This window comes from Ammodytes marinus (genome assembly GCF_949987685.1).
Source record: "Ammodytes marinus genome assembly, chromosome: 16".
Classification (NCBI taxonomy): domain Eukaryota; kingdom Metazoa; phylum Chordata; class Actinopteri; order Uranoscopiformes; family Ammodytidae; genus Ammodytes; species Ammodytes marinus.
In genome coordinates, this window is record NC_137220.1 from 29,507,352 (window position 1) to 29,521,473 (window position 14,122).

At 43.4% G+C, this 14,122-nt stretch overlaps 1 protein-coding gene across 2 annotated transcripts in view; it reads left to right on the forward strand.

Moving 5' to 3' along the window:
• Window positions 1–13,624, forward strand: part of aldh3b1 (aldehyde dehydrogenase 3 family, member B1) — a 63,617-nt gene extending 49,993 nt beyond the window's left edge. For both annotated transcript variants that reach the window (XM_080044275.1, XM_080044276.1), the window contains exons 7-10: window positions 5,542–5,934; window positions 10,364–10,530; window positions 10,616–10,715; window positions 12,791–13,624. In XM_080044275.1, the coding sequence (XP_079900401.1) occupies window positions 5,542–5,934; window positions 10,364–10,530; window positions 10,616–10,715; window positions 12,791–12,978 (848 nt within the window). In that variant the 3' untranslated portion in view covers window positions 12,979–13,624. The remainder of the gene's footprint in view (window positions 1–5,541; window positions 5,935–10,363; window positions 10,531–10,615; window positions 10,716–12,790) is intronic.
• Window positions 13,625–14,122: the final 498 nt, after the last annotated feature.

A 14,122-nucleotide genomic window follows, 5' to 3' on the forward strand; every position in this document is an offset into this window, starting at 1 on the left:
TTCTGCTCTGCTATGTGCTGTAGTAAAGATAGATCGCCTTGGAAACAATTAAGCCCCCGTAGACCGCGAGCATCTTGTCTTTTTTACTCGCACGAATCACCATTCTCTGCAGCCGTCACCGGCTTGTGTTGTTTCTCTCTCACCGGCTCGCGTTTTTTTAAAGGTGAATAACCAACCTAGTTAGTTACCCATCACAGTGAAATGTGTAGGCTGTACTTTTTCCACTGCACAATAATTTTAAATTGGAAGCAAACAATTTAATAATCTCTCAATTGCAGGGCTGTTTTTGTGAAACTATGTTTTCAGCTGTGGACCAACATAAGTATTAAAACATTTCACTGTGAGACTGGGTTGTTATATGCCTACACTCTATTGAAATCAGTTAAGAAATAAGAACAGCGCCCTCTAGGGTCACACATTCTGACAGGTCACAGCTTTCGGTGCAACACCGGTTCACTCGTAAACTGAAATTCCGAGTCGGGGACAGCCCTACTGTGAAACATAAGCAGCCAAAGATGTATGAATATAATAAGTTTTTTAGTGCAAAACGATTGATAGCCGTTCAATTCTTGACTAAACTGTACATAGATACATGATAACACTGGTTTGGTTAATAAACAAATGAGCGGTTGGATTCTGGGGCGAGGGCGTTTCGCCAAATTGTGTGACGTTTCGCCAAAATGTGTCCCCATCAATATGAACATCAAAGTTACGCCACTGACTGCATTTAATCCAAGCATTCAATAAACTGCGCTCCAATACAGACAGGTAAAAGTGAAGTAGCCCACAGGACATTCTGATTCGATGAGGCAACACAGTACGGTGGCTCCGGTGGCTCATATTGAACAAACTGCATGATAAATGATCTACAAACACTGCAAATATACTAAGCATTTGTTTTGTTCAAAAATAATTTGCGCATTCTAACGTTTAAGAACAGAGTAAGCGCCCTACAGAACCGACAGACTGTGTCTTCTCTTGAAATCTGCGGTGAAGCCTAATCATACATATATACACTCAACAAAAATATAAACGCAACACTTTTGTTTTTGCTCCCATTTTTCATGAGATGGACTTAAAGATCTAAAATTAATTCCAGATACACAATTGTACCATTTCTCTCAAACATTGTTCACAAATCTGTCTAAATGTGTGATAGTGAGCACTTCTGCTTTGCTGAGATAATCCATCCCACCTCACAGGTGTGCCACATCAAGATGCTGATCTGACATCATGATTAGTGCACAGGTGTGCCTTAGACTGTCCACAATAAAAGGCCACTCTGAAATTTGCATTGTTTTGCTTTATTGGGGGTCTGGGGACTCAGAACCAGTCAGTATCAGGTGTGACCACCATTTGCCTCATGCAGTGCAACACATCTTCTTCGCATAGAGTTTATCAGATTGTCAATTGCGGCCTGTGGAATGTTGGTCCACTCCTCTTCAATGGCTGTGCGAAGTTGCTGGAGACGGCTTATGGTGGAGAAATGAACATTCAATGCACGAGCAACAGATCTGGTTGACATTCCTGCTGTCAGCATGCCAATTGCACGCTCCCTCAATGCTTATGGCATCTGTGGCATTTTGCTGTGAGACAATCTGCACATTTCAGGGTGGCCTTTTATTGTGGACAGTCTAAGGCACTTCTGTGCACTAATCATGATGTCAGATCAGCATCTTGATGTGGCACACCTGTGAGGTGGGATGGATTATCTCAGCAAAGCAGAAACACGTTCTCAAAGACTTACTTTGAGTCATTATTTAGGGAGCACACACATATTATGAATTAATTCAAATGAGCCATTTTAATCTAGATTCATCTAGATTAATTCCAAAATTCAATGAGATTAATCTAGATAAAAAAATTAATCTATGCCCACCTCTAATATATATATATATATATGTATATATATATATATGTATATGTATATATATGTATATGTGTATATATATATATATGTATATATATATATATGTATATATATATATATGTATATATATATATGTATATATATATATATGTATATGTATATATATATATCTATATATATATATATGTGTATGTATATATATATATATATGTATATATCAGTGAGGGATCAAATACTTATTTCCTCCGCTGTACACTCACCTGCCTCTTTATTAGGTACACCTTGCAGTGTTTCCCCCAGCACTTTATGACTAAGGCGGCTGCCTTACCAACGCCACCAACCGTCAAAAAAAATATATATATATATATTTTTGCACAATTAATGTAGTAGCAAGCGCGATGTGTGTTTGTGCATGGTCATAACTGCGCGAAAGGCCGCGATTTGCGGTAAATAAATGTGCACGTGTCTCAAAACGTTTCTCTATCATTTGCTCTGTGTGTGTGTCTGTCCGCGGCTCTGCGCATGCGCCGTGCGTGACTACAGCATGCACGCGGGAGAGTAAACAGGCAGAAGCAAGCCGCCATTGAACTGGTGGCAAAAAAAATACACAGCGCTGCTCTATTGAAATATTTAACTGAACAGAAAGAAGTGATGTTATTCGACTCTTTTCTCTTATCGGTTACTCAAAAAGACAGTGGGCCTCATTTATCAAACTTGTGTTGAAACTGGTGCAGATCCTGGTGCAGAAAATACCTACGCCAGGTTTCACGTGGGTTTCATCAAACGGTCGTATCTCGTAATTTGAATATCACGCCCCTTTAGAATGGATTGGATTCATATAGCACTCTTTTCGCACTCAAAACGCTTTACAGGGTTCCAGGTTCCATTCATTCACACACAGTCAAACCGGTGGTGGTAAGCTACGACAGTAGCCACAGCTACCCTGGGGCAGACTGACGGAAGCGTGGCTGCCTTTCAGAGCCTAAGGCCCCTCCGACCACCACCTCAAACATGCAGCAGTCATACACATTCACACGAGGCAAGGTAGGCCAAGGGTCTTGCCCAAGGCCACAACAACCTGCCCTGCCACACAAGTGGCAGGGCAGGAATCGAATCGCCAACCCTCCAATCATTGGCCCACCCGCTCTACCTCCTGAGCCACAGTCGCCCAGATATGTATATTTTCAAAGTTTAGAGGCCTCACCCATAGCTTTAACGACAATGACGTGCGCACTACGGCAAAGTGGAGGAACTTCTCTGAAGTAGAAATTGACACCATAACAGCAGAAAGAATTAAAAAATAATCATTTGGGAGCATTAAAATCAGCATCAAAAGAACGTCAGAAGGCAGCAGTGTGGAAGGAAATCACCTCTGCGGTCAACAGCGTTCGTGTTGACAAAATATCTCCAGCTGAGGTTTGTGTATTTTTGGTGTATCAGGGTTACCGCTCAAATGATATAAAATAGCATTTACAAATTTTTGTAGCATATTCATTACATAGGTGAAGAAAAAGTGGTCTGACTTAAAAATTACCACTAAAAAAAAGCTTGTTGCCGCTCTGAAATGCAACACCAACTGGAGGTGTGGGCATAAGTGTTGGAGGAGAAACAGACGCACCAACTGTCCGATAATGCTAAATATTAAACCTTTTCTGTGTGTATTTATTTTCCATTAAATAAATACACGTCTGCAGAGATTTAAATGTTTAGAATGTATTGGCACTTTCAGACAGCACTACTCAAAAGGGGTTGAACATTTTTTTTTATAATTTTGCGTTTTACTGTATGATGCGCTTGGCACGAGTGGTCAGCCGTCAGCTGCACAACCTAGAATGTATTCAGCTCCACAGGGCCAGACAACCACCAGCTGTGAGAGCTCCCACCGTCCTGCTCCACCAGCGCCACACTGGACCATTACTTTCGAGGTCCCGGATCGGAAAACAAGCCGAAACGTGCTGGTTAATCGTGGAAATAATTAGCTAACTATGCGATCAATGACACATTAAAAGAGAAACTAAAATCTCAAAAGTGCGTCAAAAAAATGGAATGTAAAGCTGAATGTTGTGCAGTGTCTTTTTAATATAAAGAGCAGCGTACTACTTGCATAGCCCACATATTTAATACTAAACATTTTTGAAGCGATGAATGAATTCAGCCCCGTACTGCAGTCCCCCCCCCAGCTGCTCCAAGATGGAGCCAACTGCCCTTACGCAGTCCAATGCAGCGCTCCAAAGTGGCCCGTGCGCGCACAACTGAATCTGCGCTCCTACTCAGTTGAACACCATAAGCTTCACATTTATAAGTAATGAATATGTTTATCCTGGTCCGAACAAACATGCATTTGTATGATCTACTAACAATTGTCTGACAAAGTCATAGGCTTCGCGGCACAGCCGGCTCTGCAAGTCCATGCTGTTAACAAACTTGCGTACACGAAGTGAGAGCTGGTGTGAGATTTGATCGTACCCTACGCTCGTATCCAAATTGATAAATGCCGAGGTTTGCGTGGAAATGTGCGTACAGTACACCCAATATTCTGGTCTACGCACGTTTGATGAATGAAGCCCAGTGTGTCACAAGGAAAACAAATGGGAAACATTCTCAAAGTAAGAGAGGGTATGGTAATGAAACGCGAAGAAAGAATTTTACCACCACAATGTCTAAATAGCGACCTGAAAATAAAGCACCGTATTTTCCGCACTATAAGCCGCACTGGACTATAAGCCGCAGGTGTTTTAATGTTTAATTACCATATGTAAGAGTTTGTGCACAGAGGGGATTGTCGGGAAAGAGATGGCTGCTTGAGGAAGCTCCCATTTATTAACATTTCAACAAACGAGTTGCATATTTGCATAACGTATTCAAGTGTTACCATTTAGTGCAATAGTGCTAGCTACAGAACATATACTGTGCTGTGTAATTATTATATTATTAGCCGCACCGTTATATAAGCCGCAGGCTCGAAAAATGGGGAAAAAGGCGCAGCTTATAGTCCGAAAATTACGGTAATATGCATCTTTCTACGCAAAGAAATGCTGCATGTTGGTGCTGGTGTTCCAGCCAGATAAGTGAACAGCAAAGTGGTTTCTTCATATAATGACAGACAATGACACTTTGGACACTGACCCCTAAAAAGCGCCTCGGGAGTCCGTCGAAATGTACGCGCGGATGAACGCACCACTGGCTCTACCGGTCCCGTTTTTTCATCGCGTTTCAAAGTGTAAAACTACTGCTGAGAGCAGTTTTCCTTGTGTGAGTATTCCTTATCAATTTATCCATCAACACTGCTGCAATGAAACGCAATAAAGGAGAAAACATGCCATCAGTGGGTTATAAAATAAACTCTTGAGGTTTAATAATGAATACTATGTTGCAGAATGTAGATAAATATATATATATTCAGAACCTTTTTATTTGGCCATCAATCTGGCGTTTCATTGAAAAATGCGTTAAAAAAAACGATTCAGGTCACGTTTTCAAGCCTGGGGCCTATCGGATTTTTTTTTTTATTACAGTTTAAAAAATATATATATTCGGGGCTAATTAAATAATATCCGGGGCTATAGCCTCGAATAAAATGCATTGATTGACGTCTTTTCCAGTGCGTAAAAACGCCTCCTTAACGCTTTTGGTGGGTTTTAGGGGTGACACTTCTCCTCTCTGTCTTCTAGGTTCACAGAGCGTGGCCCGCAGCATCCTGCTGGCAGCCTCAGTCCACTTGACCCCGGTGACTCTGGAGCTCGGCGGCAAGAGTCCGTGCATCATATATGGTGAGGTGAGCATCGCAGCTGCTGCCCGCCGCTTGGCGTGGGCAAAGTTCTTTAACGCGGGCCAGAGCTGCATAGCCCCGGACTATGTGCTGTGCTCGTTGGCCACTCGGGACGCCTTGCTGCCTGCACTGCGTGAGGCCCTGGAGGATTTCTATGGCAAGGAACCTCAAAGCTCCCCTGACCTGTGCCGCATAGTGTCACCCCGACACTGGACACGCCTGATGGAACTGCTCCGGAGGTCCAGTGGCAGGGTTGTTCTTGGAGGAGAGAGCAATGAAGAGGACAAGTACATAGGTGGGTTAAGAAGCAGGAGTAGACTAAATCAGGAAGGTTTTGATTTTATTTAGAGAATACTTATGCAATCAGTAATGTCAGCATGCTTGCGACTTGCCATGGCAAGTGGCTCAATAGCCAAAACGAAGAGTAAGGGAGAGAGGGGCAGCCATATCTTGTTCCTCGGTTAAAGCTGCAGTTGAGAGTTTCCCAACGCTCTACCTGCTGCAGCTCCTCCCTCCGAACGACAGCTATGCGCGTTCATGTTGATCCTAATCTAGCGCTTCATCATTTTGTGTCAAAAATGGTTCAAAGCGCCCAACGCACCTAACCCGCTGGCTCTAAGGGTCCTGTGTTCTGACCCCCAGACTGTGTTTTAATCTAACTGGTTCTATCTGTCATTTGAACGTTATTATTGAATATGAATTATATGTTGTATTTGATCAGAGTTACTTTCAAGTGTTTAGAAAAATGTGTTGCTTACTTGACCAAACCCCATGATTCTGTTACTAGTCCGACATTAGTTTTGGAATATTTGGTTTTCATATTTTGGTGAATTCCCGCCAAAATGAGGAAGCCAATGTAGGCTTGCGAGTTGGTCATTTCCAAGTCTTCCCAAGTTCACTTGCACCCCTCTAAAATGATCATCTAAAGTACAATATTTTGTATGGTGATGGTGACGCTACAGAACAGGTCAATTCACTGATAGGTTTCATTATCAAGGGGTTATTTATGTATTCAACAAATAAATACAAAAACTTGGTCAACAATTTTCTGTAAATCATTTTCTGGAGGCAAATATCCCTGGGGTCAGATTGACCCCAAGGGTGAAATGTGTTAGTAATATTTGAGGATAACAGGAGGGTTAAAACAATCATATTTTCACTGCCCTTCGTCCTGAATAAATTATGATAATGTCCATTGCTAGGAAACATCCTGAATTAATGGGAAATGTGTACAATTCACGGATAAATCATTTTAGCTCGCTTAGCAAATGCAAAAAAGTGTTTGCGTCTGCTTGGGTGGTTTTGGTTTCATTGGAGTAGTCGTGTAAAATGAGGTTAATGCACGAGTTAAGATTGCTTAGTTTACCACTGTAAGCAAATTCACCGGAGGGGCTCCGAAACAGAATCAGAATCAGAAGTCTTTATTTGCCCAAACATGTAAACATGTTTGGAATTTGTTTCGGTACAGTGGAGTTTGCAACAGGACAGGTGCAAGACAGGACAAGACAGTGCAAACCAACAAAATAGTGCAAAATGAGTAAATAATAAATAATATAATAATAAAGAAGTGCCAAAATGCCAAGAGATCAGTGATTGGGTACGACAGACCATTAGGTCACTGAGTTGGGAGACAGTTCGGGGGGGGGGGGGGGGGGGCAGTTGCATTTAGGAGTCAGATGGCCGTGGGGAAAAAGCTGTTTGAGTGTCTAGCTTTTAGAGCCTTTAGTGACCGCAACCTCCTGCCTGAAGGGAGCGGGGCGAAGAGACCGTGGCCTGGGTGTGCAGGGTCAGCCATGATCTTCCTGGCCCTCCCCAGAGCCCTGCTGTTGAACAGGGCCCCAAGGGGGGGCAAGGGGCAGCCAATCACCCTCTCCGCCGAGCGTATCACCCGCTGCAGCTTGGCCTTGTCCTTGGCCGCTGCAGCGGGAAACCAGGTGATGATGGCGGAGGTGATGATGGACTCTATGATGGCCGTGTAGAAATTCACCAGCATGGATTTTGGCAGTTTGAATTTCCTGAGCTGCCTCAGGAAAAACAAACGTTTTTGGGCCTTTTTTGTGAGGGCATCGATGTTTGGCCCCCACTTCAGGTCCCGAGACAGCGTCACCCCGAGGAATCTGCAAGACTCCACTGTGGCGACTGGGGTGCCTCCCAGTATGATTGGAGGGGGAGGGGGCGGGTTTCTCCTGAAGTCCACTATTAATTCCACTGATTTAAGAGCATTTAACTCTAAGTTGTTTTGGTTGCTCCAAGAAACCACCAAGTCGATCTGGCTCCTGTAGGCAGCTTCATCCCCCCTGGAGATAAGCCCTACCAGTGTGGTATCGTCCGCGAATTTAAGGAGCTTGACCGACTGGTGGCTGGAGGTGCAACAGTTGGTGTATATGGAAAACAGAAGGGGAGACAGGACGCAGCCCTGCGGGGAACCGGTGCTGATCGACCTCGGCTCGGAGATGTACTTCCCGAGCTTCACCCGCTGGGTCCTGTTGGACAGGAAATCAGTAATCCACCTGCAGGTGTAGTCAGGCACCTACAGCGCAGAGAGCCCACTCTCCAGTATAGGTGGCAAGATGGTGTTAAACGCCGAGCTGAAGTCCAGGAACAGAATTCTGGCGTAGGTCCCTGCAGTGTCCAGATGTTCCAGGACGTAGTGTAGAGCCATGTTGACCGCGTCTTCCACGGACCTGTTGGCCCTATACGCAAACTGCAGGGGGTCTAGGAGAGGGTCTGTGATGGACTTCAGGTGGGCAAGGACGAGGCGTTCAAAGACCTTCATGACCACAGAGGTCAGGGCAACGGGTCTGTAATCATTTAGGCCTGTGATCCTCGGCTTTTTGGGGACAGGAATGATGATGGAGGCCTTGAAGCAGGCTGGTACCTGGCAGTGCTCCAGGGAGGAGTTGAAGATGTCACAGAACACCGGGGACAGCTGGTCAGCACAAAACTTCAAGATGGAGGGTGAGACAGCGTCTGGTCCGGCCGCCTTCCGGGGGTTCTGCCTCTTGAACAGGCGATTCACCTCCCTCACTGAGACAGAGAGGTGTGGGCGGGCAGAAGGGGTAGGGCACAGGGGTGGAGAGGGGAAGGATGGGGTAAGGGAAAGGGAAAGGGAGGGGAGGGAGGGGGGGCAGGAGCAGAGGGGGCAGACTGTTGCTCGAATCGGCAGTAAAACTTATTCAGTTCGTTAGCAAGGAGAATGTTATCCGTGGGGGGTTTTGGTTTGTAGTTGGTGATTTGCACTCAGCACCGTGCCATTAGTCTGGCTCCGCCCGCCTACCTACTTCCGCCCAAATTTAATTTTCCCTTCAGTAGTCAGTCTGGGGCTGGGGTGTATTAGTGAGATCCTGCTTGTCCAGAGCTTTGGATGTCCAATCAGCGAACAGAGCGAGTGGCTGAAAACGATGAAGTCGAAGTCGCGCTCCAGTTTCAGTTGAATGCTGCGTTCCTTTATACTCGGAAATGTCTGACTTGGTAGTTCCGACCTGTCTGTTTTCCAATGCATCTGCTCGGGAAAGTATGGACGCCTACAACCTTTCTCATCCAAATAACTAAACGTTAGGCTCTAGCAAGTTACCGTTGCCAGGTACCGGTAGATCCATAGACTAGAATATGTAGTGAAGTCGGAAATTCCCGAGTTTCCAGTACAACTGGAACACACCGTCAGAAGCCGGCTCATGACATACGTCACGACCAAACGTTAAAGGCTGTTACATACTCCGCGAGAAGAAAGAACAAAGTTCTCGGTGACAGAGCTGCGAGAAGAAAATTACGTAATTTTCTTCTCTCAGCTCTTGTTTAGCTGTTCTCGCAGCTTGTTCTCGACACATCACCCGGGCCGAACTTTCTTCTCGCAGCTTGTCCGAGAACTATTGTGTGATTGGTCAGTCTGAAGTCAATGAGGAAAGCGAAGTGAAATCAGCTGGCGCTACCATGGTAACAATGCGCCGCGGTGAGGAGTTCGGCAGTTGAGTTCTCGTGAAGTATGTAATGTCAGACCAGAAAGAACTTCTCGCAGCTCTGTCACCGAGAACTTTGTTCTTTCTTCTTGCGGAGTATGTAACAGCCTTAAGCGATTGGTTGGCTGATCCAGAGTGGCACTGGGCAGATCCAATAGTTTTAAACTTCAACAGACACCCGCCTCCAAGTGAGTGAACGTTTGCCAAATAGAGCAGTTCCAAACCTTCTGTACAAATGAAATGAAGTACGATGGTCTGGTCGCACCAGGCTACCGTGCCATAACCGTAAGTCGAAAAACAGATTTTGTTTTCATATCTTTTTTATATTCATAGCAATCCTAAAGGTGCAGACACACTGGGCCGAAAATCAGGCGTCGGACATCGCCGGAGAGTCTTGAGGGGCGGGGACATGAGTCTGTTTGGTGTGTTCAGTGACGTCGGCCGTTGTTAATGTCGTCTGTGTTCTTTTTAAATGGATAAAATCATTCAAATTAAGAGGATTTTTTTTTATATGAGGGACTGAAAAAGAAATTTATTAAAAAATGTTTTAGAAAATATCTTCATATTATTTTTATATTCATTGCAATCCTAAGGCACCATAAATGCTAATAATGATTTTTCTCCTAAATTTTGGGTTCATATGATGCAGTTTCAGTTAGACTTATCTGAAGAGATTTTTTTTGTATCAGTCGTTTTGATGTAAATCATTTCATAATGTAGTAACAACTGTAGTACTACTAAGTGAATCTGTCATTGTGTTCTCCTTAGCTCCCACAGTGGTGGTGGATTTGGCTGAAGACGATGCCCTAATGGAGCAGGAGATTTTCGGCCCCATCCTGCCCATCCTCACAGTTGATTCTCTGCAGAAAGGCATTGACTTTATCAACTGTAAAGAGAAACCACTGGCCCTCTATGTTTTCTCTGAGGAATCCTCTGTAAGAACATAGAGCTGTGCAACCACATGCATCGTAGACTCTGTCTTTTTTTTTTTGACTTTTTTTTTCTCCTCTCTTTCTGAAGGTGGTAAACACTGTACTGGAAAATACATACAGTGGAGGATTCTGCTCTAATGATGGAATCATCCACATGACCCTTCCAAGCCTGCCCTTTGGAGGTGTAGGTAGGTGAACTGTCATTATACAGTACAGCCCAGCCCAGTGAAAGCCTGTTTGAGGCCCCCTCCATGCTTACATATGCAGAAAATTGATAAATACGTTTTGCCATTTTTAAAATTTTAATGGAATAAAATACAAATGTCAGTGTATGCAAGTGTAAAAGTGACTAGTGCAAATGTAGTGGTCGTAGGCCTGTCACGATAACAAATTTTGCTGGGCGATTAATTGCCCCAAAAATTATTGCGATAATATTGCCGTTTTGAGACCAGGGCAATAATATAATAATGCCAGGGCACCAGACAAACTCGTTTTACTAGTTGCACTCAAAATGTTAAGGGGCACAAGCAGAACATTTAGGGGCACATATTAAATGGACCTTGAACGCATTCACATTTTCACAATTTTAAATATATTAGGCCTACTGATATTGTATTGCCAGCATACTTTGGACCACACTGACAACACATTTTACAGATCATACAGTTCTTTGTGTTTTTGATTTTGCATCACCATGTGAAATCCTTCAGACATCACACAACCCCTTCTCATCGGAGCCCTCAGATTTTTCATCCTCTATCTCTGCTGACTCCTCTGTAAGGAAAATAGTTATTGGCCCAAAAGTAACAAGTAGTAGCTAGATGACATAATCAACTCATTTGCATAATATGCTATTCTGAAAGAGGCAAAATAATAAAAAAATGCTGACCAGGTAGTTAAATTAACTAAAATTGACTAGGCCTATTCACATATTTACAAGCTCACTTTGCACATGTTCTTTGTTGCCATACAACTATAAGGTTAGCTTTATTATAGATATGCAGTGGCCTATTGAATGAAAATAAAACTATTTGCGTGTACAAACGTCAACTGGCAGCTCTTGTCGGCACGGTGCTGTCTGTCTGCTGGCTGCTGCAGGTTGCTTGGGGCTGCCCGTTTGAGCTGCCCAGCAGTGAGGAGGATACGCCAGCCGTTGCTACTCTGCTCACGTGAGCGCGGTTAAGAAAAAGTTGCTAGATGTGTCGCTGGTCTTTAACAGCCTTATCGCTATGGCGAAACGTCGGCAAATATAGCGGCAAAGTCGCCAACATGTTAAAGACGTGACTACAGCGAGACACTGCGATGAAAGTAGCCTAGCTGACGTTATCCGCGCAGTTGATCATTTGACTAATCACTCGCGGACTCTCCCTTCTCTCTCTCCTCTGTCTCGCTCTCTTTTTTTTTTTTTTTTTTTTTTTTGGCATTTTTATGCTTTATTGACAGTGTAGAGACAGAGTTGAAATGGGGCAGAGAGGGGAGTGGCTGGAATCGAACCCGGGTCCGCTGCCGGCCGAGGCCCATGGGGGGGGACGCCCTACCAACTGAGATAAGGGTGCCCCCAGTCTCGCTCTCTTTCTCACACACAAAGCAAGAGGGCCGATACACCGGAGTGAATCTCTTGTCATCCAGTCTCTTTGATAGAGAGAGACACGAGGAAAACAAACAAGCTGCAAATTTAATGTATTGCCTCCGGCAAAGAATTATCGCTCATTTTAATTTATCGTGCAATTAATTGATTTATTGCTTATCGCGACAGGCCTAGGTGGTCGTTTGCATATGAAGACCTACATAACAGACTACTTCCACTCCCAGCTGATGAGTTTACATTTTGGCATTTAGGAGCGTTGTAGGGTTCTATAACAAAATCAGGTTTCGTATGTCTCAGTTCTGGTTATTCCATTAGAAAGAAACATGCTTGCACGTTGAGTCCGACCATTTCAAGGAATTTGCATACCGATGAAAAGAGGGTAACTTTATTTTAGGATGTAAATGGTGCTTTCATGTAAAATTATTTAAAACCATGCCAGTGTATTAAACTACAAAACGGTATTGAGTTGTTATTTATTTTTGAGTGAAACACTTGTTTTACTGCTGGGGTGGTAAGGAAAAATCTTCAAACCTAAAGTCATGTCAGAGAACTCTTCAGAGCAGCTTTGAAAAGATTGTCTTTAAGCCAGGAATATGATGAGACACTTTTTTCACTTAGCCCTTGTATGCGTTCTTTTTTTTTGACTGGTGGTGTGGTTTTTAACACTACTTCCAGGGGCCAGTGGTATGGGCAGTTACCATGGACGCTGGAGCTTTGAGACGTTCAGTCACCAGCGGGCCTGCATGCTGCGCGGCTGGGCTTTGGAGAGACTCAATAGCCTGCGCTACCCACCTTACACAGAAGATAAACTGAGCTGGCTGCGCTGGACCACCTCGTCTAAGAGCAGCTGCTCACTTATGTGATGCAATGTGTGTTTTATAATGTAGCATGAATGTGATTGTTGGGTTAGTTCAATCCGAATGGGGTTAATCGTTTGCTTTATTATCTGTTGTGTAGGTTGTGGTTTTTATATATCAACATACTGCTCTCTTTTTGGTCCCTCCTTGCAGTTGATCTCTCATGCAGGTCTCCGTCACTGTTTAATAACACTCTGTAATTCACTGTAATTGTAATTTGTAGCTTCCCTTGTATTAAGCTGTAAGGTTTTTCTTTTTTCTCAGCAAGTTCTTCTTGGGCACATGCTTAACTTTCCTGCTGCACTTGTATGTTTAAGGGGGTGAAAACAATGTCAAAGTATTGTTTTTATTAACCTAATTTGATTGTGAGTGTAAATTTTTTGTATTATTTGGTTATTATTATTATTTTGTATTAGGTTAATATTGGTGTCTGTGGAGATTCAGATGTCTATTTTACTTTCTTTTTTTCATGAATATTGTAAATAAATTTGACATTTTGCTTTTATTACCAACAATCTATTCAACTAAAAGCATTATTTGTTTCATATTCATAATAATTCAACTATTCAATCTATGGTCAGCTTCTCATTATCCGCATTCACACTGCAATTGCTTCAATTGGTTGGTTATATAAATGCTATGGTAAAAAAAATCCTGTTCTTGAGTCTTGATTTGTTCAAAGGGGACGCTGGACTTCTGGTTGAGAGGACACGCTAGCAATTCTTCATTTCACTTTAAGTAGTTTTTTTTTTGGGAGTAGAATTTGGCAGTGATTTTGGATTGGCGGTTGGCATAAACTGGTTTGTGACTGGTTTAAATGGCAACCTAGGTAGGAGTATATGGACGAGGAGGAGCAGGATGAAATGGAGTTTGCTGACTGGACTCCAGTGTCTAGATCTAGATCTAGAAATTCATAAAGGAAGATGAGCATCTAAGTCTAAGCCCGATAACGTTTTCCAGGGAGCTAAAGGAGAGGATAGGGGAGGTGGAAACAGCGAAGATTTTGAGAGGGGAACTTTTTAATAATATGTAAAACGAAGGAGCAGAAAAATTAGGCTTTAACAATTAAAAGTATCTACTGGAAAATGGTCAGTGGAAGAAGGATAATTAGTGAGAGTAGTGTGACAAAGGGAGTAATAACAGGCATACC